At 40.1% G+C, this 26,033-nt stretch overlaps 2 protein-coding genes across 2 annotated transcripts in view; one reads left to right on the forward strand and one right to left on the reverse strand.

Moving 5' to 3' along the window:
• Positions 1 to 26,033, reverse strand: part of EEA1 (early endosome antigen 1) — a 235,835-nt gene that overhangs the window by 119,619 nt on the left and 90,183 nt on the right. The window lies entirely within an intron of this gene.
• The window catches only part of PLEKHG7 (pleckstrin homology and RhoGEF domain containing G7), a 115,495-nt gene that overhangs the window by 68,053 nt on the left and 21,409 nt on the right, over positions 1 to 26,033 (forward strand). The window contains exons 2-4 of the mRNA XM_036401170.1: positions 17,901 to 18,574; positions 19,733 to 19,755; positions 25,024 to 25,151. Of these exons, the coding sequence (XP_036257063.1) occupies positions 17,901 to 18,574; positions 19,733 to 19,755; positions 25,024 to 25,151 (825 nt within the window). The remainder of the gene's footprint in view (positions 1 to 17,900; positions 18,575 to 19,732; positions 19,756 to 25,023; positions 25,152 to 26,033) is intronic.

Here is a 26,033-nt window from a genome sequence, read left to right on the forward strand (position 1 = left end):
ACCAGAGATTCTGCATTTCAGGAGGCATCCTATACAGAAGAATATCTGGCAGCTTGAAACACTGCTCACTTTTCTGTGCAGGATGAATAAAAACATGTGTGTGTGATATGAACAGGAAGAGATATGCCAATACATAGACTAAACTTAAAAGGGTAATTGCAAATTTAGTTCTGTTGGCTCATCCTCTTTTGTGAAATCGATGTAAACTGCCAGAGCTGAAATCATTACTTCTTATTTATTTTGAATTCTTACAAATAGCCTAGGAGAGAGCTTTGGCCCTGAAGCTTCAGCCCCAGTGAGCCGATTGCCAGATCACTGCAGCCTTTGTGTCAAAACAGCTGACCCAGAGGAAGTCAAAGTGGTGACACTTTTAATAGCAAAGCATTCCTCTGGGGAGGAGACAGGGCACACCTGCAATTATTCTGTGGCCATGACACAGGACACTGCACAAGCACACGGAATTTGAATGCTGAGTTTCAAGTAACCACAACTACTGAAACCCACATCTCTCAGGAGCAAGAGGTCTTTGGCAATCAGGAGATCTAAAGTGATGCAGCACAGCAATGGTCAGGAAAGGTTATTCAGGCCACTGTAGATCACAGCAGAGAAATATCTTTGAGTTACTGGAAGAATGGTAATGTTCTTGCCAAATCCACCTGCTATTTTTCATGATTTCTTCTGAAGCTGAAGCTAGTCTAGCCTCAGCTGAAGGTACCATGTTTTTGGATTGGCATGTATGGGCCACAGGAACTGGCAGAGAGGAAGAGATGGTAAGGAAACATGACTGGAGACAGATGAGGAGGCAAAAGGCAAATTGAGATGAGACAGAGTGTGCTACAACAGGGAAGGAAGCAACCTGGTAGGTGACAAAGCAGAGAGTCAAAAATGAAAGATAGCTACCAGTCTAACAGCCTGCTGCTGTCAAGGGTGTGGCTCTGCCTCCCAGATCTCCACTTTGGGTAGCACTTCTTCTTTTCAGTGTGCTCTGGCACTCAGCACTGTCCCAGCAAGGCAGTTCAGCTCACTAAACCATGATAAAACCAGCCTTCCTTCTTTCACAGTTGTTTCCCTTATTCTCCTTCCTCCCCCAGAGAAGTTCTCAGCTGTACCACCAGGCTCAGACAGGGCAAGAAGATTTCACAGGAGCTGTGGCTCAGAGTAGTGGATGCAGAGCTGTTGTCTTCCTTGAGCACATGGATGCATTCAGTCCCCTCCTGAAGCTTCACATGGAGCACAGCAATCCCATCTTCAGGCAGCTGCAGATGTGTTTGCCTGCACCTTGAATCTGAATTGAATTTCCATCCAAACTGAAGGAAGAAAGGTAGATGCTTCCTGACCTGAAGTCTCAAGGAAACTCTTAAGAAGGCAGTATTGCATTTAATAGATATTTCTTTATTAATCTCACTATTCCAAGAGTCTGAATCAGTCTGTTTGATCTGCCATTGCTGCAACTTAGAGATGCCTAAAGAAAATTCAGTCACAGACTGAGATTATACTTAATCCTTTCAATTGATCATGCTGGAGAGCAATGTTATTTAACAGAAAAAAGCTGTTTAGTAGAAAGTGCTATTGTTAAATTATATGTGGATACATTCCTCAGAGCTGTTAGTACAAGGTTGTCTGACCTCACAAGCATTTTAAACTCATCCTCCAAACATTAACCAGCTTTTGCAACTACAGACCTGTGGCAGACACATACAAGTATCTTCCAGCTGCTATTAGATCACAACAATTTCTGGTGTTGTGAGGATTCACACACCCAAATCAAAACCAAAACATCAGAATTAAATGTATTCTTATCTGCTTTGTCTTTTAGATATTTTTAAGATGTTGAATCCAAAAGAGGGTTACAAAAAGAGCCTGGTCCTAAGAAAAAATCTTCTTGCAGAGAGACTGGTAAGCAAATCACATCGAAATTCTTCAAAGGAGAAATTAGAGGTGATCTTTCCATAATGCACGAGTAACCATATAGGGAAGAGATTCCCAATAGTCAGTCCTTTGTGCCTGCAGTTGCAGAGCAAGATTTAGTGCCTGAATCTTTGAATCTTTAGCCTGGAAGCTGAAGCTAGAGAATGGCTGTTACTCCCTTCTCCTGCCACAGCACCCCATGAGGACTGTGTTTGCAAGAGTCCCCACTGTGCCATGCCCAGAGCACCAAAGGGTGGGGAAACACAGGGAAGCTCGGGAGCAGAAACCCCTTTTCCTATTCTGTCAACCCAGATGGACAAGCTAGAAACTACAATAGCTACATTTTCTAAAACCTGGTGGGTCTCCTCTGTGGCTCTGGAACCCACAGTTTACTGTTCACATCACCAGTGTAAGGTAAGGGGAGATTTGCTGGTTACAGGTCCAGAAGACCCCACTTCTGCATAGTGACACATGTAGGCAACTGGGAATCATATACCCCCTGAAATCACATTCCTTACTACTTTGAAACTTTCACTTTAAATCTGGCACAGATACACTTTCTGTTTGTTTTTAATGTATCAAATAAGATAAATAAGTGTTTTAACTGAGTAGCATCACTTCCCTAGGGAAGGCTTTTGATACTCCTTCCAGCCAAGAAAGACGTGAACTTTTGAACCAGGACATCAAATTATTCAGAGGATTGTCAACAAAACTACTCATTCATGTTGCCTGATGAAGCCTACTATAGGCAAGTTTTGTTGCAGTGACCCATTATGAGTAATCCCAAGGACTCACTGGGTGTTTCTGTGGTCTCTCTAGCGCCAGTAATAACTGCAAAATTCTGTGTGCTACCACTACTGAAGCCTCAATAATATAAAAAGATCTTTGAAGCTTTAGAAAGCTTAAAATTTCTGCTTTGGCCAGCTTTTTAATGTCTGTTTTAATCACTGTAAAAGAGCCAGAATTAAAGGGAGAGTTTTGGAGCAGCAGTAGCAGGGGAGACAAGGACCCACACTACTTTGCTCCCTAGTATGGATGTACAATCCACGTGTACCTGGAAAATTACCAGCTTGAGTGGGTGTGGTTTTTGAGGATGCCTTAGTCCTTTCCCTCTGTTTTCTTGGTTTATTTAAAACCACAACTTTCAAATTATGGGTATGACCTTTATGCAAAGCCAACAAAAACTCTTTAACAACATTGCATTACAAAAGAGCAAACTTCATGACTTCTGCCTAGCAAAAAAAGGGGAACCAAAAATTGTATGGGGCTGCTAGCACATGGACAGAAAACAAATCTATGGCAGTCAATAATTTTGGTGAAGGATCCAAATATGGAGAAATGCTTACCTGAACAAGCAATGAGCTGCTTAATGAAGTAGATCATAGATTGATTTGTTTGGTAGAACAGAAATTTTAGCCCCAGATTTGGACATCTCACATAAAATATGGGTCCCCATATAAAATATCAGTTGTGATCACAGTCCAGTCTACTATTTATTATTCTCCCTGCCATAAACAAACTCTTCTGCTCATATACCTGATTTTCTACCAAAGAATCAAAGGCAGAAAAAGCTGAGGAAATATAATCTCTTTAGCCCAGCCCCAAACCAAATTTCTTCTGCCCTCTGTGTCATGCCAACTTTTCATGCAACTCTTGATTGTTACATGAAATCAAATGCAAAGTCTCACTTTGTCTCAAACAAACAACATATCAAACAGTTGGGCACAGCTGAATCTCCACTTTTGTGTAGAGCAATTACTGATTTCTAAGCTAGAGCTGCTGGTGCCAGTCCAGGGGCCAAACAAGGGATAGAGAAGGTGGAAGTGTCACCATTTCACATTCCACACTTGTGACTCTCTGAGAGCCTGTTCTGTGGTTCTGAACTGGGTATCTGCTAGACAGCACTACCAACACACTTAGAATAATTCTCCATTTAGGAACAAAAACAAAGATTTCATAGGATAAGACACAATCTAACCTTAAAACTTTATTTTAAAATCAAAGAAACAGGAGTCTAATTCTCATACTTTATGCCCAGAGTCAAGCTGGCTCTCAATGCCAAGGTACAAATGGCATTCAGTGCTGATCTCAGATTTTTCTACTATGAAATCATTTACTTTGCTGCTCACAAAATACTTAGGAGAAAGACCACAGGGTAAATTAGTCCAGCCTTCAGGGATGGGTAATGAGCTTATGAACAACTGATGATATAAGAGGAGCATGCAGCTCATAGTATGCTAAATTTTTACAATTCACTTTACAAAGTCTTTTTTGTAATCCTGGATTGATTAAATACCAGGATCTGCACTGCTCCAAAATCTGTCTTTCTCCACTTGCTTAGGCTATATTTGGCTTCTTGACCTACTGTTAGAAGAAAAACTCATCACAATCTCTTCAATTTTCATTTAGGACACACTCGAAAATTTTGTTCTTTTCTCTGCATGAAGGCATGGATAACCTCTGACTAAAGTTTGAATCTGCAACACCTGGATCCTTTTTGTAATACAGAATTATAAATCAGAGTAGTAACTATTTCCCAAAAAGCACCATCATCCCACTATTCAGCTGCTTGTTGTCCACAATTCTGCCTTCTGAAAGAGAAGTCTTGCCTCTGTGTACAAGAAGAGAATGTCACAGTAAATATAACAGGCATACTCTAGTCCAGACTTTGTACCACATAAGCTATTTAATTGGATACTCAGAAAAGAAAGAGGTATAATTTTTATATGGTCCCCAAAATTACTAGTATTTAAGACATAAAGCTTTTCAGACTGGTTTGCCTTAAAACTGCACAACAAGTCTTAACTACAGATGCTCAAGTCCTGACCCAGCTAAAACCACTGGTTGTTGTACCAGTTTTAATAGGATTGGGAAAAGAGCTGGAAATCACTTGTTTGTATGAAAAAATATGGGGCTGTGTGTATCAACTAGAAGCAGAAAGTAAAAAACACTTCACTGACAAGATGTCCTTGTTTATCAGACAACCTTACTTGCTTTCAAATTCATCAAAGTACCTTCAACCCTGAATTTATACTGCTTCTCAGCAGAGAATGAGAATGCATGTTGTTTGTGATGTGCCTACAAAGCATGGCTCATGCCAGAGAACTGCCCAGTGTGTGGAGAAGCCCCAAGGCAGAGAACCTGGCCGTTGTCTGTGTGAACGTGGCCAGCAAGGCTACGAACAGCACAGCAAGTCCCTTCAGACAGCCTGTCCCAGCCTCTCACCCCTGCTCTTGTACAAAAAGCCTTCAAGGAAAGGGTCACTTCTGAGTGCTGTCCACACCCACAAACAGATGTAGAAAAGGAAAGCTAATACAGCAGTTGGCCATGATAAACTCTCAGGAGATATTTTGTAACCCACAATTAGCCAGGATAATCCCAGCCACATCGTTTGCCTCCCATGAAAACTCTTTGACCTCAGATTGCTTTCTTGGAGCATGCTACTAATTTTTTTTTTCCGTGTCTCTCCCTTGGGCATTCAGTGTAATAGCTCTGTTTACTAGAGCTTCAGCCATTCCAATGTAATATGAGGGTGTCAAAAATGCAGTTATTTCAGGCCTACAAACTTAAATCAATGGCATGGTTGGTGGCATATGATTAAAATAAAGGTAATATAAAAACTTCAAAGGAACACTACCAAATACTAAAACTCTCTTAGAAGGACCTCACGAGTAGCCAGAGATTTTCAGAGAAGATTCCTTTACAGTGGAGTCCCTGTTTTATGTTTAGAAGAGTCACATTTTGAGCAGTATCAGATTTGTTGGACTTCCATCCAAGCAAACCACAGATATATATTGAAGTAGAAGCCCCTATTCTCTGCAAATAATTATAACTTAGCAGCAAAGTATTACAGCATTTTAATCTTTAGTCCTATAAAAGGATACCCAATTACCAGCACAGCACATAATAACAACATTTCAACGCTTCTTTGATGCAGATTCATGAAACTCACACAAAACATTTAGCTAACAGTCCTTGGACAATAGCTGAATCCTAAGAAGATTCCCAAAAGAGTCCCTGTGACCCACTATTTTATTATCTCCAGTAGTCATACATAGCCAAATAATATGATAAGTTTTACAGCATATCATTTTATTACACCAAACCCTGTGGTCATGCATAAATCACACATTGAGAATAGTGCAAGCACCACTTTAAAGGTGCTCTGTAGGGGTTATTCTTCATTATGAGAGCCATTAGCATAAAATCAAGATTATACAGTAGGGAATTTTCTTCCTGAAAACTGCATTATTTTGTGTAGTCTCAAAGTCCATAATTCATCTCCAGATGGCAAGTATTCAAGGGCAAAACTGGAAGGGGTAAGCAGGAGAAGAAGTAGGCCTATATTGCTATTTAACAGTATTTATATTAGTATTTATAATAGTATTTATTATTTCATAACATCAGAAAGCTAATAGATTTTGGATAGATACTAAAGGATGCATATTCCAAGTTGTGTGTGAGCGATTCACGTGCACAGGAGTTCACACTATCAACATGGGACTGGCTTTTAGAAGCTATAAGTGAATCATTCTGATGGAAAACAAAATAACATGATCTCTGCCAGCCAGTTCTTGGAAAATAAACCACACGTGCATAACTTGTGAAACGAGGAGGCAGAGTTTCCATTCCATCAGCTTGTCTGAAACATCTATGATTTCTGTTTTGTTCTCAGCAATGTGCTGCTGTGTACAGAGGATCTATGATTTCTGTTTTGTTCCCAACAATGTGCTCTGTGTACAGAGGCCACAGACAAACCCAGTGGCCCCGGGACGTGGGGGTCATGCTGCCCGAACTCCATCTCAGGCAAACATCTAGTCAGAAACAAGATGCACAAATGCTTCATAATATTCTGGGAAGCTGGGATTAATATGGACCTAAAATACCAGACCTTGTCCCACAAGGATGAATCTTAATCATATTAGCAAATCCAGTATCCCAGCCATGCTTTGAATCTGCTTTGAGCCTGCTGGAAAATGACTACCAGTAATAAAACAAACAGCAGCCACATTTGCCACTTGCTGGTCTGCACTCAGGATTGTCAGCATATGACCTATACCCAACCCAAGCAAGGAAAAAGCCTCTCTTAATATTGCCAGTGGAATACTCTGGCACATTGCTCTTTTTTTCTCCCTCTCATTGCATTTTGAAAAGGAGTTCATCACTGCAGCTACAACTCAATGCAACAACACTGGAGTGTTTTCCAGACAACCAAGAACTGAGGTAGAAAGCTTCGTCCCTTCCAACATGCAGAATCTCAACCAATATTGGGTTACTTTGAAGTTACAACTTGAAAAACACATGAATTTCTACCTTTGCAGTAGCAGCCTTTATTTAATGTGTAAATTTTAAGAAAACAATAACAGCAGAGGGGAAAAAAGAGAGAAGTGTAGCATTTTGTGAAACTGTCCACAGTATGATAAAATACAGCTTACTATAATGCAACAAATCAGTTGGGATCTTATCTGGAGCATTTGCTTTATCTGTGCACCTTTTAAATCGTTCTTACACCCTCTTTTGCTTTCAATGCTCATTCATCAGGAGGGCTTTTGTTGTCTGAAGGCTAAGTAAACAGGAGGGAAAACAAGCGACCCAAGACATTGTATGACAACGGACAATGTCTTACTGCCACCTTGTGTTGAGCAAAAAGCGTGAATAGCTCATATCTCACAGATATTTAAACAACAACAACAACAACAAAAAAAACATTGTACAGAAAATAAGCAAGGGCAAAAACTTCTAGGAAGGTGTGTGTGAATATGTGAATAAATATGTAATATTTTACAAATGGTTTAAGAGTTCACAAGGAGAAGAAAATGAGTATTTTCATTTGAAATTTGTCCTCACCAGATAGCAGAAAATTTCACCATTACACCATGAAGGATGGGATTTCTTGAGAAGCCAGAGAGATTCTTATCCTACTCTTGGGCTACTAATCAAATATTGTAATTGCCTTTTACACACATCCAAACAATGAAAAATTCCTACAGTGCTGTATCTTGTCAGAGTTTGGAATAAATCCACCTGCTGCAGATAACTTTCCCACCCACTGAATAAATCATATGCAATGTCAGGATTGGTCTTGCTCTTGAACAATGTACAAAATCAATGCTGGAGAAAATCTGTCCTCTGGAAGCTCCACAGACATTACCTTTCCCTGGGAAGAAATCACTGCACAGCAGCACACACACAAGCCAAGAAGAGATGGCAAACTCTTCTGCAGTAAATAATTGACCTTGCAGAATGATGTTAAAAGAAAATAGTTAATTAGGATATATTAGAGTTGCTACCATTATGAAAAGTTTGCTCTCTATTCCTCATTAGCAGATAATGTTGTCCCTTCTGTTGTGGCTCACTGAACAACATTCTATATGTTTTAAACCTGTAGCTTTGAATTTTCAGTTTCTGGTTTGCAGATCTCTCAAAATCCTGTGAATTATTTCAAAGGTGCCCACAAAACCAGATTTTTTAAAGAGCACATTTTTAAGAAAGCATATCTCTTTTATAATTAACTGTATATTTAAGGTTTTCAAAAGGTTTTATTTCTCCATGGGCCAAAATTTAAAGGTCCATAAACTGAAGGAGGTAGGAAAGCACTGAATTAAGGCTCAGACTTGATCTCAAAACTTTGGGCACCACTCAAATCACATTTTTTTAGGACAACACATACTTTTAGCTTCAGACCTGTTGAAATCAGGAAAATGCTACTAGGACCTTAACTACTTTGTATGGTGCCAAGCCAGTTATAAACTTTTTGAGGATTTTCAAGGTTGTCATGCCATGCCATGGCCATGGATTTCTTTAATATAGAGATAACATGATCATCAGACAGTCTTCCATAAATGAGAGATTATCCTGGGGCGGTAATATGGATTGGTGAGAAGAGGTTCCATTAATTCCATCACCACCAAACAGTTCCTATGAGCTTTATGAAGTGGTGGTGGATTAAAGGTGTGCCAGTTCCACCTCCCAGCCAGTCAGTGTCTGCTGTCCCTGTATTCCCAGCACAAAGGAATGGAAGCTGTAGAGCTTTATCTAGTATGATAAATGGATGAACTAGTTACTTCACTCCCTGAGCATGATAAAGACTCTTTTCAGATATTTATGATGGTTGCTACCCAAAGTCATAGAAATGAGCCAGATTAATGTACTTGACAGAGGACGATGCTTCTCTCAAGGCTCCACTGACTTCAGGCACTGCAGCCTGTCCTCAAGGCATAATGTGCAAGGTTTGTCACAGTGCTGCTTCAGCAACTAAAAAAAAATTAAATCAAACAATAAAAATTAAATATGTTTAATATTAATTACCACTTCAGTTTTGAGCTCTGTAACAACTTCCTACTAACATATTAACTTTTTGCTCATTACAAGAAACTTTTATGTTCTACTATCATATCTAACAAGGAAAATCTGTGCTTTAGGCAGTCATGGGAACGTTAAGATTTCTGCTGGATGGCAGCTCTCCTCTTACTCCTGCTATATTTGTTACCAGCCTTTCCTTCCTTCATTTTGTTTAATTTCCTTTCTTTATTGCTCCTCTCTGCTCTTTATCCTCCCCTTTTGTTACAAAAACAAAAAGCAAGACATGTGCCTTTTTAAACCCAAAAAGGGCTAGGATCACCTAAAAGTCTGATACCCCTCTTGTATATAAGCAAGAAAGATAACAGTCATAGAGATATTATCAGACTTTGTTTCCCAGGACATCTTTGATTCTGTCACTCTTTAGGTCTCAGTTGATTTTGGGACTCCTAATTTTGTAATAAGGAAACATGTTTGTTTGAATCTCTCCTAGTCTGAAAAACCCCCTCCATGTGTACATTCACAGAAATGCCCAATGGCCTCATTCTAGAACCTGAAAAAACTACTATGAGATCAAATACCAGGATGACGTTAGAGATGCATTCATTTAAGCATCCTTAAGGGTAAAGGAGAAGTAATTGAGGTGGTCTCCTCAGTGGCAGCACTATCAAGCTAGCAGGGTTCATCCAGATGCCATGCAGGACATGGGCATAATAAAACCTACTACAACAGTTGTTAAAGCTGAAGATGTCCCTTTCACACTGCAGGGAGAAAACTCACCCACACTCACGGGTGAAATACCCATCAATATCAAGGTGGTGCAATGTGGATTTGGACTATAAATCCATGAGAAATCTGCTGTCGTCTGATCCCAGCAAGCCTTTGACTGTGCCACAGCCTTGAAGGTGTTCAGTTGGAAAAGCCTGTCTGGAAGGTCTGGCATAGGAGCTGTCCCTTAGGAGGACTTTGGATCAGACTTTTTTGATGGTAGCCATCAGTAAAACTTCTAGTATTTTATCCTACTTCTGTCTGTAAATTCAGAAAGTTAGAAGTCTGTAGGACAAGGGGGAACGGCTTAAAACTGAAAGAAGTAGGGTTAGATTGTAAACTAAAAAGAAATTCTTTAGTGTGAGGAACAGGTTGCCCAGAGAAGCTGTGAATGCCCCATTTCTGGGAGGGTTCAAGGCCAAGCTGGATGGGACCCTGAGCAGCCTGGTCTAGTGGAAGGTGTCCCTGCCCATAGCAGGGGGTTGTATGATCTTTAAAGTCCCTGCCAGTTCAGGCCATAGCATTATTCTATGACCAGTCATTCACTTAATTACAGGAATGACGTTCAGCTGCTTTTCCTTACAAGAATTAGAAGTATCTCTTTGTTAAATCCTTAATCCTTTGTTTAGGGTTTGGGACTGATATAACTTCATATTGTTTAAACTTGCCAGTGAAAAAGAAAACATAAGAGAAAATATATGGTCACAGGGCAGCCCATTGTGCCTGTTCAGATTCACCCACACCATCATGGACAATGGCTGCTCAGCTGCCAGTATTTGACAATAAACAAACAGCAACAAACAAAAGTGTTTGACAATATATTTAACTACTATTGGGTCAGCAGTTGGTTTCTTGTCTTACATAACACTGAAAAGGAACTTGTTCAGGAAGGACAGTCAGTATTTCAAGCAGAGGGGCTATGCAAGTACATCATTCATGAAAAGAGTCCTGCATCTGGGACAGAAGATGAAAGGGAGCTAAACAGCCAGCAGGATGCAAAATGACAGCTGTTTAAACCACATTTCTAACTGCTGTGGTCAAGGTTTGATATCTCTGGGGAACAAGCAGGCAGTCACAGAAGGGTGGGACACAGAATAACAGAAAAGATCAGCATATTATTATTTCTATTGTGATCAGACTGTCTGTTCCTGTCCTATAACAGCTAATTACTGACTGCCAGAGTTTACCCTGTATACCCAGTCCAAACATCTGGTTATCCAGGCCCTGTTTTTCTCACTAAAGCTTTAGTGAATTTTAACATGTTTGAAAGAGCATTTCCCCCAGGCTTACCAAGATAAACCAAGGTATAAACAGTTCCCTTGGGCCTGGTACATCCTCTGCTGAGTAGTGTGCCAAATTCCCCTATCCTCCCAGGCAACTTAGTTGCCCCCAGACCCCCTAACTAAAGATTTGCTGGAAAAAGCATCTGGTGAAGTAAATGTCCTATGTCTTTTGAGAAGAAGCATTCCCTATTCTGTCCAGGAACAAGAATAAAGCTGCTGGAGAGCATCTGATCACCAAATAGTGTGGGGAGGATTTGCAGCAATGAAGGATGGTACTTCTGCCTCTGATACTCCTCTGCATGCTGCCTCTATCCATGACAAAGCAAATCTCTCATCTGCACCATCCCATCTGTGAATGCTCCCAGCCCTTGACTGCATTTTTATACTGCTTGCATCAACCAGACCTCCACAATTCTCTCTAGCGAGAGTAACTACAACCCACTCTCTCTAAATCTGTCTTTGTGACAGGAGGAAACTGGAAATACAGCTGGCAAACCAAGTAACTGAGGCCAAAACCAGTCTTCTAGGAAAATGTAGAGTCCTATGTGGCAGTGGGAGAGGATGACAAGAAGGGATGTAGGTCACACTGACCCAACTCCAAATTCTTGGAATTACTCCAAATAATCTTTACAAGCTCCCCATTGAACCAAACACCTGCCTTCACATGAAGCATTGATTTTTTTCTCATCCAACCTTTTATCCTGAGCATACAGAATATCTCACAGACAGGCAAACTCTTCAATCTAGCACTTTGTACTGTCAGGAGCTGGAAGGCAGAAAGAACTGTGCCAAAGAAAGTTTTCATCCAAATCTCAGTAAGGTACTTCTACACTGCCTCAAAAAGTTTCATCCAGCTGTTTATTCCTGTTACTTTACACTGAAACCAGTTACAAAAATGTAAAACCTGGCTGCAGTACCACATGCAGAAATTTATGCTAAGCAATATATGAAGTTTGACATGTGTTTGTTGAGAAGTCATAGGGTACTGGATGAAGCTATCCAGTTTTTTGCAGCTTACACAGAACTATCATACCAGGGGAAAAGTGAATGTTTCTTTCCACAGCCCTGTAAGCCTGCTGCTATGCCCCCCCACCAGCCCTTGCTCCATCAAAGACACTCTGACAATAAGAAAATTCAGAAAAAAAGAGAGAATGAGTACATGGCTGAAGGATAGATTTTCCTGCAGGCAGTTTTTTCAGAACATGGATGATTACCACAGCTACTGCTGCTAGGAGTTCCTGTTTCCCAGTCTGTCTGTAAGTGTTCTCTCCCCTGCCTTCTCACTACAGCTGCCCTACAAAACAGCTCAGCTACCTCCCCCTCCCCTCTCCCAGGTGCTGTTGCATACACGAGTCCTCTCTGCTCCTCAAGCATGCTTCATGCAGACCCAGCTACGAGGAACAAGGCTAAGCAGAGCAGAAAGCTTGTGACTGCCACCACTATATCTTAGAAAGCCCCTTCCCCGTGCCAGGCCTTACAACACACCATGAATCTCACACAAATCCCTGAAAATCCCACCCACTCTGATCTGCCTAGAACGAGAAGAGAGAGAAACAGCTCAATGGGATGGTGCTATGGAGAGTTTCTAGGCTCCAAAAAGAATTTAGATTGTATAGATAGAAAGCAGAGCTAGAAATCACATCACATCATGGAACACTACAACTGCTGATTAAAACAAAGCAGCTGTTCTGCTTCATTCTTAGGCAGGAAACAGTATAAGGCTGCAAGTAAAGCAGAACTTTGTGTCTGACCCAAAACTCATTTTAGAAATAAGGCGTACCTGTCCCTTCACCTGCAAATCCATAGGAAGACAACAGTTATCCCTTCTGTCTCTGGAAGTTAACTGACTTAATTTTCATTTTCCCCTTTTGTATCTCTGAGAGGATCCTTTGGTTGCCCAGAGGGCTGTCCTTTTCTGGAATTTTCTCTTCTCTTTTTTTTCCCTTCCATACATAGGCACATATACACTCAGAACGTTTCTGCTATAGTTACCTGAGTCTTGGAGCTCAGGTTATGGGAGGGCTTATCAGAGAAACAGGAAGGATGAGATATTCAGCTAGGGGGACCTTGTGCAGCCTGCCAAAAAAGAATGTAACAGCAACAGACCAGCATAGCAGGAGGTGTCAGCAATGGCTTCAAGACTTGAGAGACTGTGTCACAGGTGAACATTACCTGTAAAGCTCAAGTGGTCCCAACTGGAGGACAGCTCTGAAATCTCAACTACTGCTCTCCATTTCAGACAGGACTTCATGATTCCGTATCATATTCTACTTGGATTTCATATTTCTAGGAAAAGCAATGTGTAAATTGCAATGTCCAGACATATTTTATATACTCCTCCACGTGAGCATTCAGTCTCTAGTCCAGATCTGAGATCCCCTTGCAGAGTCTTTGTGGCTCTTGAGATGATGGAGATATGACTTTTATTCTATCAGTCCTCTTAGTCATCATTTGAATGCATTCTTATATCCACCTGATAAGCACAAATTTGTCACTGGCTACAGACATATTGGTGAGAAATAGTGAACACATACATAGGTTTATATCTGTGTGAGGTCATTACATCTGATAGATTCTGCTTGAGGGACTTCAGGCATCTCACTTCAGCCTGTGAGATAATGCACAGGAAAAAGCAGCAGCACAATGACACAGCCAGGCTGAACTGTGGCATTTCCTGGTGTTTAGTAGTTAATGTCAGCCTTTGTGTTTGATTTCCCTTGGATTTATTGTTTGTTTGTGATTTTCTGTTGAGGATAACCTTTCAAAAGCGTAATCCCTTCTGCTTTGAAACTCTGTTGCTTAGACAATAATTACACAGACACCATGAAATGTTGTTGGTGTTTGACTCTACATTAGCCCAAATCTATCACTTTATTCTACTCCCCTGTAACGAAACTGCCTTTAAAGTAATATATAAGTGGACTGTGAATAACATCTTTCATTACTCCCTGGACTAGTTTTTTTTTTTTTTTTTTAATTATATGCTATCTAGCTTGCAGTTGGTTTGGGTTCAGGGAGCTTGGTTTATACTGTGCAAGCATGGACTATTTCTTTCAAATTAGCAGCTTTTTTCCCCCCTTAATTACATGCTTTTCAAATGCTCACAGTTTTATCAACTAAAATCAATTTGCAAAACAATACAGTGCCCTGCAGTCCAGGAAGGGCTATTTTTATATCAGTTCCAATCTTTAATTTTTAGCTTTTCTTTTTCTTGAAAATGAGGTACCCTTTCTACTGTAAATTTGTGGGCTTTGCTCCACCCAGTATCACTAGCTGAGCAAATGTTCCTAAATCCTTTCAAAGGCAATTATCTTTCCAGGGAAAACTTCACAGCATTTTAGAAATATTTTCTTCTAATAGCAATTATTAGGGAGTATTTTTGGCTTCAATTTGTTTTTCTTGTATAGATCACATTTTCATTTGCTTACTCTCCCCAGCTAAGAGCTACATTTTGCTCTCCTTGGGGAAGGGTATGGGTTTGCTTGCTGACTGTCTGACCCCTTTCCTCTGAGAATGTACCTCTTGGAGATCCTCACCACCTCAGGGTGCCCAGGTTTGTCCTGAGCGGTAGGAAAGGACAGCTTTGAACACTGTAAAATCTGCAGACATTTGCATATTTCATCAGGCAACAAGGTCTGTTCCATTGCATCTGGTCCTGAAACTATCACCTTGAGAGCATCATAAGGAGTCAAAACAAAACCAAAACCAAAGAACAATAACAAATAAAATACCACAAACGCATGCACACTCCCCATCCCCTCCCCCCCCCCAAAAAAAATAATAAAAAAGAGAGAGAAAAAATTCTTACATTCCTAAAAGTGCTTCTTAAAGCAAATACATTTGCACTATCAACTATCAGACAGGGTGAGCACATCTCTTTTTACTAGAAATCAAACTGGATAAATGCTAATAAAAATGATGTAACACTGCCATGGTTTTGTAAATAAAGTCTTTGTTTTCTCACCTCTCTCTCTCAGAATAATCCTCCCTCAATCCACAGTCACATCCAGTGCTATGCAAAAATCAAAGGCACTTACACCAGTTTAGGGATATATTGATTTGGTTTGTGGATGAGTCTTGGCAAAAAAAACTTTAGAGAAAATTAAAGCATTGTACTGCAAAGGTTTCTACATTTTCAAGCAAACATTTTCACTTTCACTAAGCCCTCTAAAAAATGTGCCTTAATTACACAAGAGAGTTGAACATTTGTTGACGTTAGTGCTTCCTCACATGTTATCTATCAGATAAATCATCTTTTCCCAGGTTTCACTTTCAATTCACATAACCAAAAAATGCCTTAATCAATTCTTTTATTTTTCAATCAGTTCTAAAATACAACAAAACAATGAATTATCAATGTTTGGATGAATTCTCAAATATTCTGGTACTAAAATCCATGTTCAAAATTACTTAACTATTTCACACACTTGTTAAAATTAAAAACTAATCATAAATAATATAAACAAAGGATAGACAACTATTATACTGCCATGAAAGATTAATAATGCATAGTTAGATCCAGCTGAATGAATGAATGAAGACAAGGAGGGGGAAAAAAAAATGATTGTTGGAGGAGTGGGTGCATTTTATCTGCTCTTGCAAATTATTATATGCTTGCATGAGATCTGTCTTCCCAAATTTTCTCAATGTGAAAAGTCCAGAAATATAAAAGGCAGGACATTTAATCCAATGGATCATGTTACTTCTGTTTAGGGGCATTGGTCCTGAAGCCACTTCCTCATAAACAAATCCCCTGGAAATAAATCTACAAGAAAAAGCTTGTTCCCTACACCAGCATTCAGTAAGGAGGCTTTAAGAGACAAAATGCTACTGTTAAGAGTAGCCATCAATTAATCAAGGACTTGAGGGAAATTTGATTCAAAAGGATGTGACATATTCAATTGGCTATCTTGGTAAGTTTGATCATATAATTTTTCTGCATGTGCATGGTATATTTTTGCACTATTTTTAACAGTGTATTTATTGTCTTTACAATATTTTTCTGCTGAGAAATTCTATTCACAAAAGGAACATAGAAATACCAAAAAAGAAATATGTAAATTTTTACTTCTTGAAAAAAAAGCTTGCTAAACTGAAAAGCAAAAAATGGTCCTATTTTTAATGTAAGACTTCCACAAAAGATGTCTTTAAACTTTTCTACTTGTGTAGCAGATCATAATTCACATGAATATCTGGAAACTGCATGCCAACTTGCAAAATTCTGTCTGGAGAAGAGAGGATTACCAAGAAAAAATAATTTAAAAAAAAATTTTAAAACCAGTGAGAATGATTGGCCAAACAACAATCAGTGAGACAGGATTATACATCACAAAATAAATGTCTTGAAATATTAAAAAGTAATAACAGCAAATCTCAGAGCAATGGTATGCAATATCTTCATTCAAAAGGGGAAAATGGTAATAATTTCTCTTTATCATTCTGCAGTATATTAAATGAGATTTTTAATAAGGATATGTGTTAATTAGTTCTTATTCATTAGAGAGAAATTAATGGATGCTAATATATTTGTGGCTATTCTCTACAGTTGTGAAAGAAGCCATTTCTATCATGAAGATACACTTTTCTCTCTGTTAGAATCTGAATGATCATCTTCTGAAGGTTTTGGAAAAAGCAATACTTTGAACTGTCAGACTTGATAAATTAATTTCTTTCTAATCACTTTGTAAATCAATCTGATGGAACTATATAATTAGACTTTTAAAAAGATATTCAATGTGCAATATTCAATAATTCAAGAAAGTCAACATAGGTTTGAATAAACTAATTCTAATAAATGACAGCTCCCCAAATAAGCTAGCAATCATGAACAGATTTAAGATTCCACTTAGCAAAGCTAAATCAAATAGGTTGAATTCATAATCTTACTACTTGAAATGTCAGTCCAGTTTTAGTAAGACTAAACATCAAAATATGTTAAAACAAAGCTCTGTGAATCAAAGAACATAAGAGTATTTACTGATGAATCAACAGATAAGTTACTAATATAAATAATCTTTTTCATTATTTGATTACAACATATACATAATGTTTACTACAAAGTCCTTTTAGGCTGAAAAGAAAGCAAGAGTGATGAGACATACCTTACCGAAGTGTTAAATTTGTATTTGCTTAAGAATTCAGCAAGAAATTAGTACTTGTACACAAAGAATTTTGCAGCAAGTCTGAGAACAAGTGACTTCATCTTTATCCAACCTACAGCAGCACTACAATCCCATCTATCGATGGGGGAGTGGCAGCCGGAAATCAGGCGGCTGCAGTGCCAGAGGAGCAGAGTTGCTAAACTCAGTTACTCTTTACCATCTAATTAGTTCTACTGACTCATGCTGACACTGCTGGCACACTCCAAGTTAGCAGCTGTTTAAACAGCTTGCCAAAATTGGGTCCTGAACCTCTCAAAACCTGCATTCAAGCAGGATTCAATGCAAAGGTAATAATTTCTGGGCTAGCGCACATATGCCTTGTTTTGTTTGGATATTTTTCCATTTGCATATTTTCCCACTAAAAAATTTATTTGGCAAGTTTGTAAGGAGTGTTTCTGATCATGTTTCCTAGGTACACATAGATATAAGTCTTCATGCTGCAAATTAAGAATGCAACAACCAAGCTCTGATTATTCTCCAGACCTGGTCAAAGAAACCTGCACCAGCGTGGAACCTCTAGACAAGGAAGCTGGTCTCCATAAGGAAAATGCTGCTTGGTCTGAAAGCAGCAGCCCAGAAGATGTCTTCAGTTCCTCTGAAATGCAGACAGTACCAGTTTGTATGGACATCCCCTTGCCTCCTAGGAACTACATTCTCCAACAAGGTTACACAGAGTCTTCACTTCCGAGGCTTCCTGCAGAGGAGTGCAGTGGGATCTACCATGCGCCTTTCCAGTTCGACCGCCATGCTCGGGCCAGAATTTCCACTTCTCCAACTTTAAGGCGGCTCAGGATGGCCTCTGCCTCACAAGCACTGTCATTTCAGGACTGTTCTAACACAGCACAGCTGGGAAATCAAAAGGAATATACTGGCTCTCTCCACCACATTTGTAAGAGTCCACCCCGGTGCGTTACAATTTCTTCATTGTCGCTGCCTTCTTGTGTTCATGCAAAATTATTGTCATCCAAAGCCAAGTCTGAGAGAACTACAGCAGTTCCAGAGTCTGACCTACCCAGATCAAAACTTCCCAGCAAAGAGGATCCTCTCAGCAATGACAGTCCCAATGAGCCACCCAGAAACTCTTGGAGAGCCAACTCTGCTACACTTTCTACGAGACTCCCCCGCCCAAGCCCTACACTTTGGGCAGGTGTCCAGGTAAGAGGAATAGGAGGATGCAACCTCTTTTTTAGTCTTTCATATTCAGTGTTGGTCCATCATGAGCCAGTGCACAAATAAAACCCCAGTTCTTAACCTGAACTGCATGTTGGGTCGTGATCCTTTAATACAGCAGAGCAGCTTCTATACTTAACAGGAAGGGAGATTTTTCTTTCCAGATCAGCAAGAGACAGCAGCTCCAGCCTTTCCTCTTGGTGACCAGGCTAGCTTAGTCCACTCCTGTACAGGGCCTCTTTCCCATCTCTGTCCATTCACCGTGGTGGGCCAGGGTGGTAGATATGGAAGAATAAGATTAAGTAATTGATCCTGTTTAGGATTGGGTTTTAGAAGACTATTTTCTTTCAACTCTTTAGCTCTTTAACCCTTCAGCAGGATTATTCCTAAGACAGGGAAGTTCCCTGTCTGTTTACTGAATGGCATTACTAACCCTAAAAAAACCAAGAATTAAGTTGGTTGAGTTAAATTTAAAGTCTGCTGCTACCAAAGGAAGAAGTACAATTCCTTTTATTTATTTCAGCTTACCTAGCTCTGCCACTCACTGGCACCCCTCCCTTTTTATGTCCAGCTCCATAAACAAAGAAACAATTGTGCAATCTCTTCTGAAAAAAAGAAACCCGGGTCCAGTGAGTGTCGGAATCAGTAAAGAGAAATAAACAAGGGAGGAGCCAACCCTGCATCTTTCAAGGGCAGGAAACTGCAATTCAATTCTCCACAAGGACAAAACAAGAGGCTTTCTGTACAAGCTAGGTGTGCTATAGATCTGCTCTCAAAGACCTTCCCCTGTGTGCAGAGACACACACATGCTCAGCTCTGTCCTTATGCAAAGCACCTACACACACATTTTGCTGAGGGTGGATGGTGTCAAATAGGTGTAGAGTTCTTCACTAGCCAGTTAGCTTTGCACTACAAACCAAAAACTATTTTCCTCCTCCCCCACCCTCTTCAAATATAGAAAACATTCTGGATATCAAATCTGTTCTCCTTGCTCCACAACAGTGAAATTACTTAGCCTATGCCCAAGCCTATTACACTATTATTAGTACATTTCCCTTTACAAACAAGCTCTTTTTTTCACAAAAAGTCAGATTGCTTGCTTGCTTTCTGATCAACTAACTAAGAATATTCACTTTCTTTCAGGAGAGTGGACTGCCCATGCAAAGGTATGCACATATTTATTTTATCTGATTCTAAGCTTGACTCTCCTACATTTTTAATGGTTTTGCTTCACTCTAGGACAAAACTGAACATTGAGTCATGTATACATAACTCAACCTTAATTTGTAGATTTGCTATGTGAAATGCTTGTCACCAGCTCACTAAACTTTCTAATGAGATTTTCTTTTAAAGGTGGCCCTCTCCCTAGCACATTTAGCTACATTTCACACAATATTTCATCCGGATCATGGGGGAGCTTTGCACCTGGAACCAGCTGCCAAAAGGTCTGGTTGTTTGGCTTAGCAGGGTCAAACTTCAGCTTGAGGAATGTGAAATATCTCCTAATCTTGAGTGACATTCTTCAAAAGTTTGTGGAAGGGAAAACGGAGCAAAGGAGCTAGGAGAACAGCTCAATATTGTTCTTATACATAAGCAAAGAAGATCTAGGACTGCTGCTGGAGAGGGGGATTATTAATCTTACAAACTAAGAAGAGTACATAGAATACGTGGATTTTATAAGTTAGGGCAGAAAAGACAGAGCATTGTATACCATATACCTGTGCAGTGAATTGTGTCAAGGTCTTCAAAACAATTATCAGAAAGGAAAAGTGCTATTAGAAATTATTTTTATTAAGATATGTTTCTTTAAAATGTTCAAATGTTTACAGAAGGGAAGGAAAGTTTTACTTTCTCCCCACACAACAAGGAAGCAGGAGATAGTTCCTCTATTAATACTGACCGCTCTCTCATTGATGGAATAGTGCTCACTTTACTGCATGGTCCCCTCAAGGATGTTTGGGACTGGGTGGTTTGGAGCAGACTGATATACTCTAGGATTCCTTACACAATGCAGTTCCCTAAAGGAGATTCAAGAAATGTGTGCATGCATTTGAAATTACATGTCACTGAAGAAGAGGCTCCTGGATATTCTGAACTGGTGCAATTTCCAACCGATCCTTTAGCATTTTGAACTTACAATGGAGATGGGGAGAGAAGGGGAGGGAAACATCTTTTCATCTGGATGTGAAAACAAGTGATCTATACCTTTTTTTGGGAAGAGTCTGGTCTGATCCAACTCAAAACAGGAATACATAAACATATCTCACTGTCAGCATGAAGATTTTCATGACGTGTAGCAAACTTCAGGAGAGAAATTGAAGATACTGAAGGCAGATGGTTTAACAGGAGAACACTGAACATATAGTGTACCTACCTTGTCTTGGTGCTGTTTGCCTATAATGGCTTCAGGAGGGAAGTAACTACATGCCAGCTAGGGTATTGGCTTTGGACTTCTATCCAGACACCTTTTAAAATCAAGAAACCACAACCCAAGGAAACAATCCAAGATTTTTTCCATAGGCACCAGCTGGAAAAATTGTCAAAAGGTAGTTGGGATGATGTATTATGAATTCTATCTAGATAAATATTAGAATGTGCAAAAATATATTTTAAATTGCACCAGTTTCTGCTTTAAACATTTTTTGTCAAATCTAATTTGGTCCAAGGTCTGGGTTAAGCCTGTATTCAGCTCCTCCTGTATTAAGATCATTAGTCTAACTTCTTAACAGCTAATCCCTTCTTATCACAGCCAGCAAAAACTGTTCACATGTCAGATTATTTTCTCCATCTAGAAGCACATTAGGACAGTTGGCAACTCTTCTCCAAGATTGACTTACATATTGTCCTGGGTAAAATCATACCTCTGTCCTTCAGTTTTAATGAACATCTCTTCTCTACACTGCCAAGCTATACTTTCAAAAAACATCTTTAATGCACTCATACTCATTTTGAACAGCCTTCTCCCACACAGTCCTCAGTCAAGAATGCCAGCACATCCCTGTCAGCATGGCAACTTGCTGAACTGATGTGGTTTATAAAGAATCATCCAAAATAAATAAACTAAAAGGGCAAGAGGGGCAGCACAAATAAGGGGTATATGTGGTGGAGAGAAGGTGAGATGCCAAACCAACAGTGCTGTGAAAGAAAACATTGATAAAACAAAACCTCAAGTTTACTCTGATCTCCTTTTCTCCTTGCACCATTCAGCATTATCAGAGGCTGGGTGGAAAACCGCACTGCACTATTTCCTACAGCAAATCAGCTAATGAAGAGCCTTCACAGTAACTGCCAAGACAGCTCATATTCAATGCCTTGAAGGAGCTGGGCTCATCTATCTTGAAATACTCCCATTCCTCTTTCAATGACTCACACAGCTGTAAAGTGTCACAACATCACAGAATCACAGAATGGGTGAGGTTGGGAAGGACCACGGTGGTTTCTCTGTTACATCTCTGCTCAAGCAGGGTCATCCTGGAGCACATTGCACAGGATGCCATCAATTACACTAAACCTAACTCCTTATGCAATCACAGAAATAGTTTACTTTTGGCAATGGGTCATTTTCCATGCTAACTTTTTGAATCGGGGAGTCCAAACACCCTCCCTGAGCAGCCTGGGAAAGAGTGTCACTGCCTGGCACTTATCTCAGTACTGTGAGCACCCTATAATATTTACCTCAGTAACATCCTCTGGTGCTTTTATTCACATCTAGTGGATAGTCCTTTAAGTAATATATTGCTGTTTAAGTAAGGTGATCTGTATAAATGTCTGTTCCCTGATATAGCTAGTTAGGCTAAGATTAGGGACATATGAAGACACTTTCTGTGCCTTAGAAATAAATACATACTCAGGATATTTATTTTGCCAGACCATGATCTGCTTCAACGTTTTTAATAATTTTCCATAACTTTCCCATCTAAATCTATGACATAATCGTGTTTCAAAAAAAAAAGTGGATTTTAAGAATGGGGAGATGTCATCTGTAATAAATCAAATGCCTGAGTTTGTCCCTAAAGCATAAGCATTTCTTTCATTCCGTCACTGCAGTCCTCTGCCCCCAGTAAGTGAAACAAGCAAAAAATAAAGAAAAAGGCAAAGCTACAGAGTCTGAAGGCATGAGAAGGTGCTAAGATATTGCAGACTAAAAACCTAGTAAATTTTACTACATAGAACTTCAGTAATTTAATTTCTCCAGAAAGAAAACAACAGAAGCATCTGATGTATCTAATATTTCTACAGGCATCAGGCCAGGAAACCACAGACACCTGTGCTTCCATCTCTGAAGCATGACTGTAGTTTAGACATGTAAGCCATTAAGCAGCCCTGGCTCATCAGATTGCAAAGGTAAATTGTAGACAGACACTCGAGTGGTCCTGCCATGCCCCCACATTTCACAGGCTCATGCACTTATGTGAAGAACTTGTTTAGCCATGTGTGTGCCTTAAGTTCAAGGCCTTTTTGATCTGGATAAATAATGCCATTTAATTCAGTTATAGTGACTCTGTGCTTCCATTATTAGTCTTCATAAGCCATTAGCCTGCAGCTTCAAATATATTGTGAAAATAGAAGTAGCCTAGATGCTTTAAAAATCAATAATACACTGGCAAAATTTTACTGTGAAGCCAACCTGAAGTAAGCCTCCTGAATTTCCTGGTACAGTAATAACACCTTTGAGGATTATCCTTGTACTATATTGCAGCCCCTGACTTGTATAATAGCCCACCTGCCCAAAAGATTGCACCATGGAATCTCTAGAGGGTTCAGTGGCATCTTAATACAATCATTACCAACATTGAAAAGTTGCACTGGGTAGCACTCAGTGCACATCTCAGGAAGGCACTCCTGAGAGGAGCACTCCACTCCCTTGCAGTGGTATGGGCTTGCAGACAGCCAGGGAACAGACCCCCCACCCATTAAAGCTCTCAAACCACATACTGAGGGTCCAATTTCATGAGAAACCACAGAATTTCATTGTAAACTCTAAAGCCAAATAAATAAATCCCATGTTCTCCATTCAGTAGGACTAGCAGAGAAACTTGCAAAGAACTCCTGCATTTCACACTGTAACCTCCTCAAGTTGTAGTTTTTACTCCCTGATGTGTCCATGGCTCAAATGGTAAAGTCCCATGCCTGGCCCATCTGATAGCCTGCAGACCTCTCTCTTGTTAGGAGCAGCTTTCATCTAGACCATTCAATTGTTTAGCTAAGGCAATTTCAAGCAGCGTTACTGCCAGGTGATAAAAAAGGCACAATCTCCTTGTCTTACCATACATATCAAATCCCAGTTCTCCACCTCAGAGCTCATCTGTCAGCTGATAAGCTGTCAAATAACTATTCATGCACTTAAAGGAAGTGCCAGGTTTCACACCAAGTGTGGCCAGTGGCTAGAAATTCACAGTAAGTGAACTGCCTAGACAAAAAAAGATCTCAGTAAGAATCATGCTCAACTGAACAAAAATACCATGCACAATAAGTGGTGACTGAAAAACAGAAATTTTATAAATGCGCATGTACTTTGTGCCTCCTCCCGCACAAAGTACATGCACATTTATAAAATGGAGTTACTGACCCTTTGAGCCCTAATGCAGTATTCATGTACTGAAGGCAACACAGGGGCAGCTGCAGACAACAGTCCCTCTGCAGCATATACTAACACAATTCATTAGGTATCAGTGTGATATTAGCAAAATACAAAAGGTTTTTAACGTACACCAACAGTTTCTGTATGTGAATGCAAGCAGCCTGTAGCACAAACATGCTGCTGGATACAGAATGCTTGTGTCACTTTTCTTCATGGATCTAGATTCTGGAAAATGTTCTCCATTAGGAACAACAATAGTTGGAAAGAGACATTTTTTGATCAGTAGAGCCACTGAGTCATATTGCATTCAAAATATTTGAAATAGCAGAAAAAAATGCCAAAAATACTTAGAAAAAAATAGTACAAACTAGCCAAAAGGTCAAATAATTATTTTAAACCCAACATTTTAACTGTTTCACTAGTGGGCTGTCTTTTCTTGAAATCACCTGAGCTACAGGAAGGCTAAAAGTAACAAGACAGATGTCAGCTAAAAACAGTATTTAATTGCTCCATTAAACTCCACTGCCAAAATATAGATTCTAAAATCTCCACTCACTTTTTGTCTAATCTCAGGAGAAACCAGGAAGTTCCAATATTTAAATGCTCTAATTATTTATTATCTGAGGCAAGCCTCAGATGACCATAAGAACTTTGATCTCAGCAACAACGTGGAGTTTGAAACTCAACTAGGTATTTGCTGTCAGTCACTGAAATTCTCTGCTCAAAGTACTTTTAGCACATGATGTCATAGCTGCTGTGATTTGGTTTTTTAGCAGATTCCCCCCTGGCTCAGCAGGAGCTCCCTGCAGCCTCCATGGACAGAGATGACCTGTGTTGCTGTTGTGTCCCACAGATCGGCCGAGCGCAGGCGCAGCTCCCTGGTGGTGAGCCTGCCGGGCCTCGAGGTGTTCCCTGGAGACCTGCTGGTGTCAGACAGTGCCATGGACTACCTGCCCTGCTCATCCTTCCTGCTCAGTGCAGGTCAGACACAGCGGGGATTGCTCCTCTGAGCCCAGCAAAGGGGGACTGGAACACGTGTGCATGTGGCATGGGAGGGATATATGCAATGAGAACCTGAGGTGGTGCAGGATTCCCCCTCTGTGGGGAATCCTGTTACCCCACACCAAACTGACTTCATTGCCAGTTTTAAAATTCCTCTCTTCTTTTTTTTTTTCCCCTGCATTTTACTGTTGAATGCAAAATGCAAGTAGATGAGAAGGTAGGACAGAGATCACACTGCTCCTCCACAGGCTAGAAGCAGCCAGAGCCCAGGCCAGGATCTCCATCTGGAAGCAGCTGAGTCACAATTTCCTACCTCCACAGCTTCAAGCAGAGAGAAGAGCAGCCCATGCTGCCCTTTGCAGTGGTGTTCTGATCACGAGGGCAGCAAACCCAACTCATGGCTAGAGGTTGCTCACAATACATTCCAAAACTGAAATGCAGACCTGCAAGCAATTTCCACAAATATCTACTGTAGAGTATAGCATGGTGTGATTGATGGAGATCCTGGTGGCCAGAGATCAAAAGTTTCTCAAAAAGCAAGTCAGCCAAGGTCACAACCAACATTTCCATGACAGCAAATAAACCAGCCATTCCCAGAATGGCTAAGACCTTCAAAATACAGAAATGCAAAGTTTGGACTGATTCCCTGACACACCTAAAGATGGGTGCCACGTAAAGAAAACCTTTTCAGATTTCTAGCTGGACACAGTAGTTCCTCACAAGTCACCAGTGCATTCCTAAATCTAGATCCCCAGCTTTCCCTGTGCCTCACCAAGGACCACAAATTAAACTCTGCCTCACTGTGCCAGCCCCATGACAGATCTGAGAATTAGGGCTCATAGGGATCAGTTTATTTAATGG

This window comes from Molothrus ater, chromosome 5 (assembly GCF_012460135.2).
Source record: "Molothrus ater isolate BHLD 08-10-18 breed brown headed cowbird chromosome 5, BPBGC_Mater_1.1, whole genome shotgun sequence".
NCBI classification, from domain to species: Eukaryota; Metazoa; Chordata; class Aves; order Passeriformes; family Icteridae; genus Molothrus; species Molothrus ater.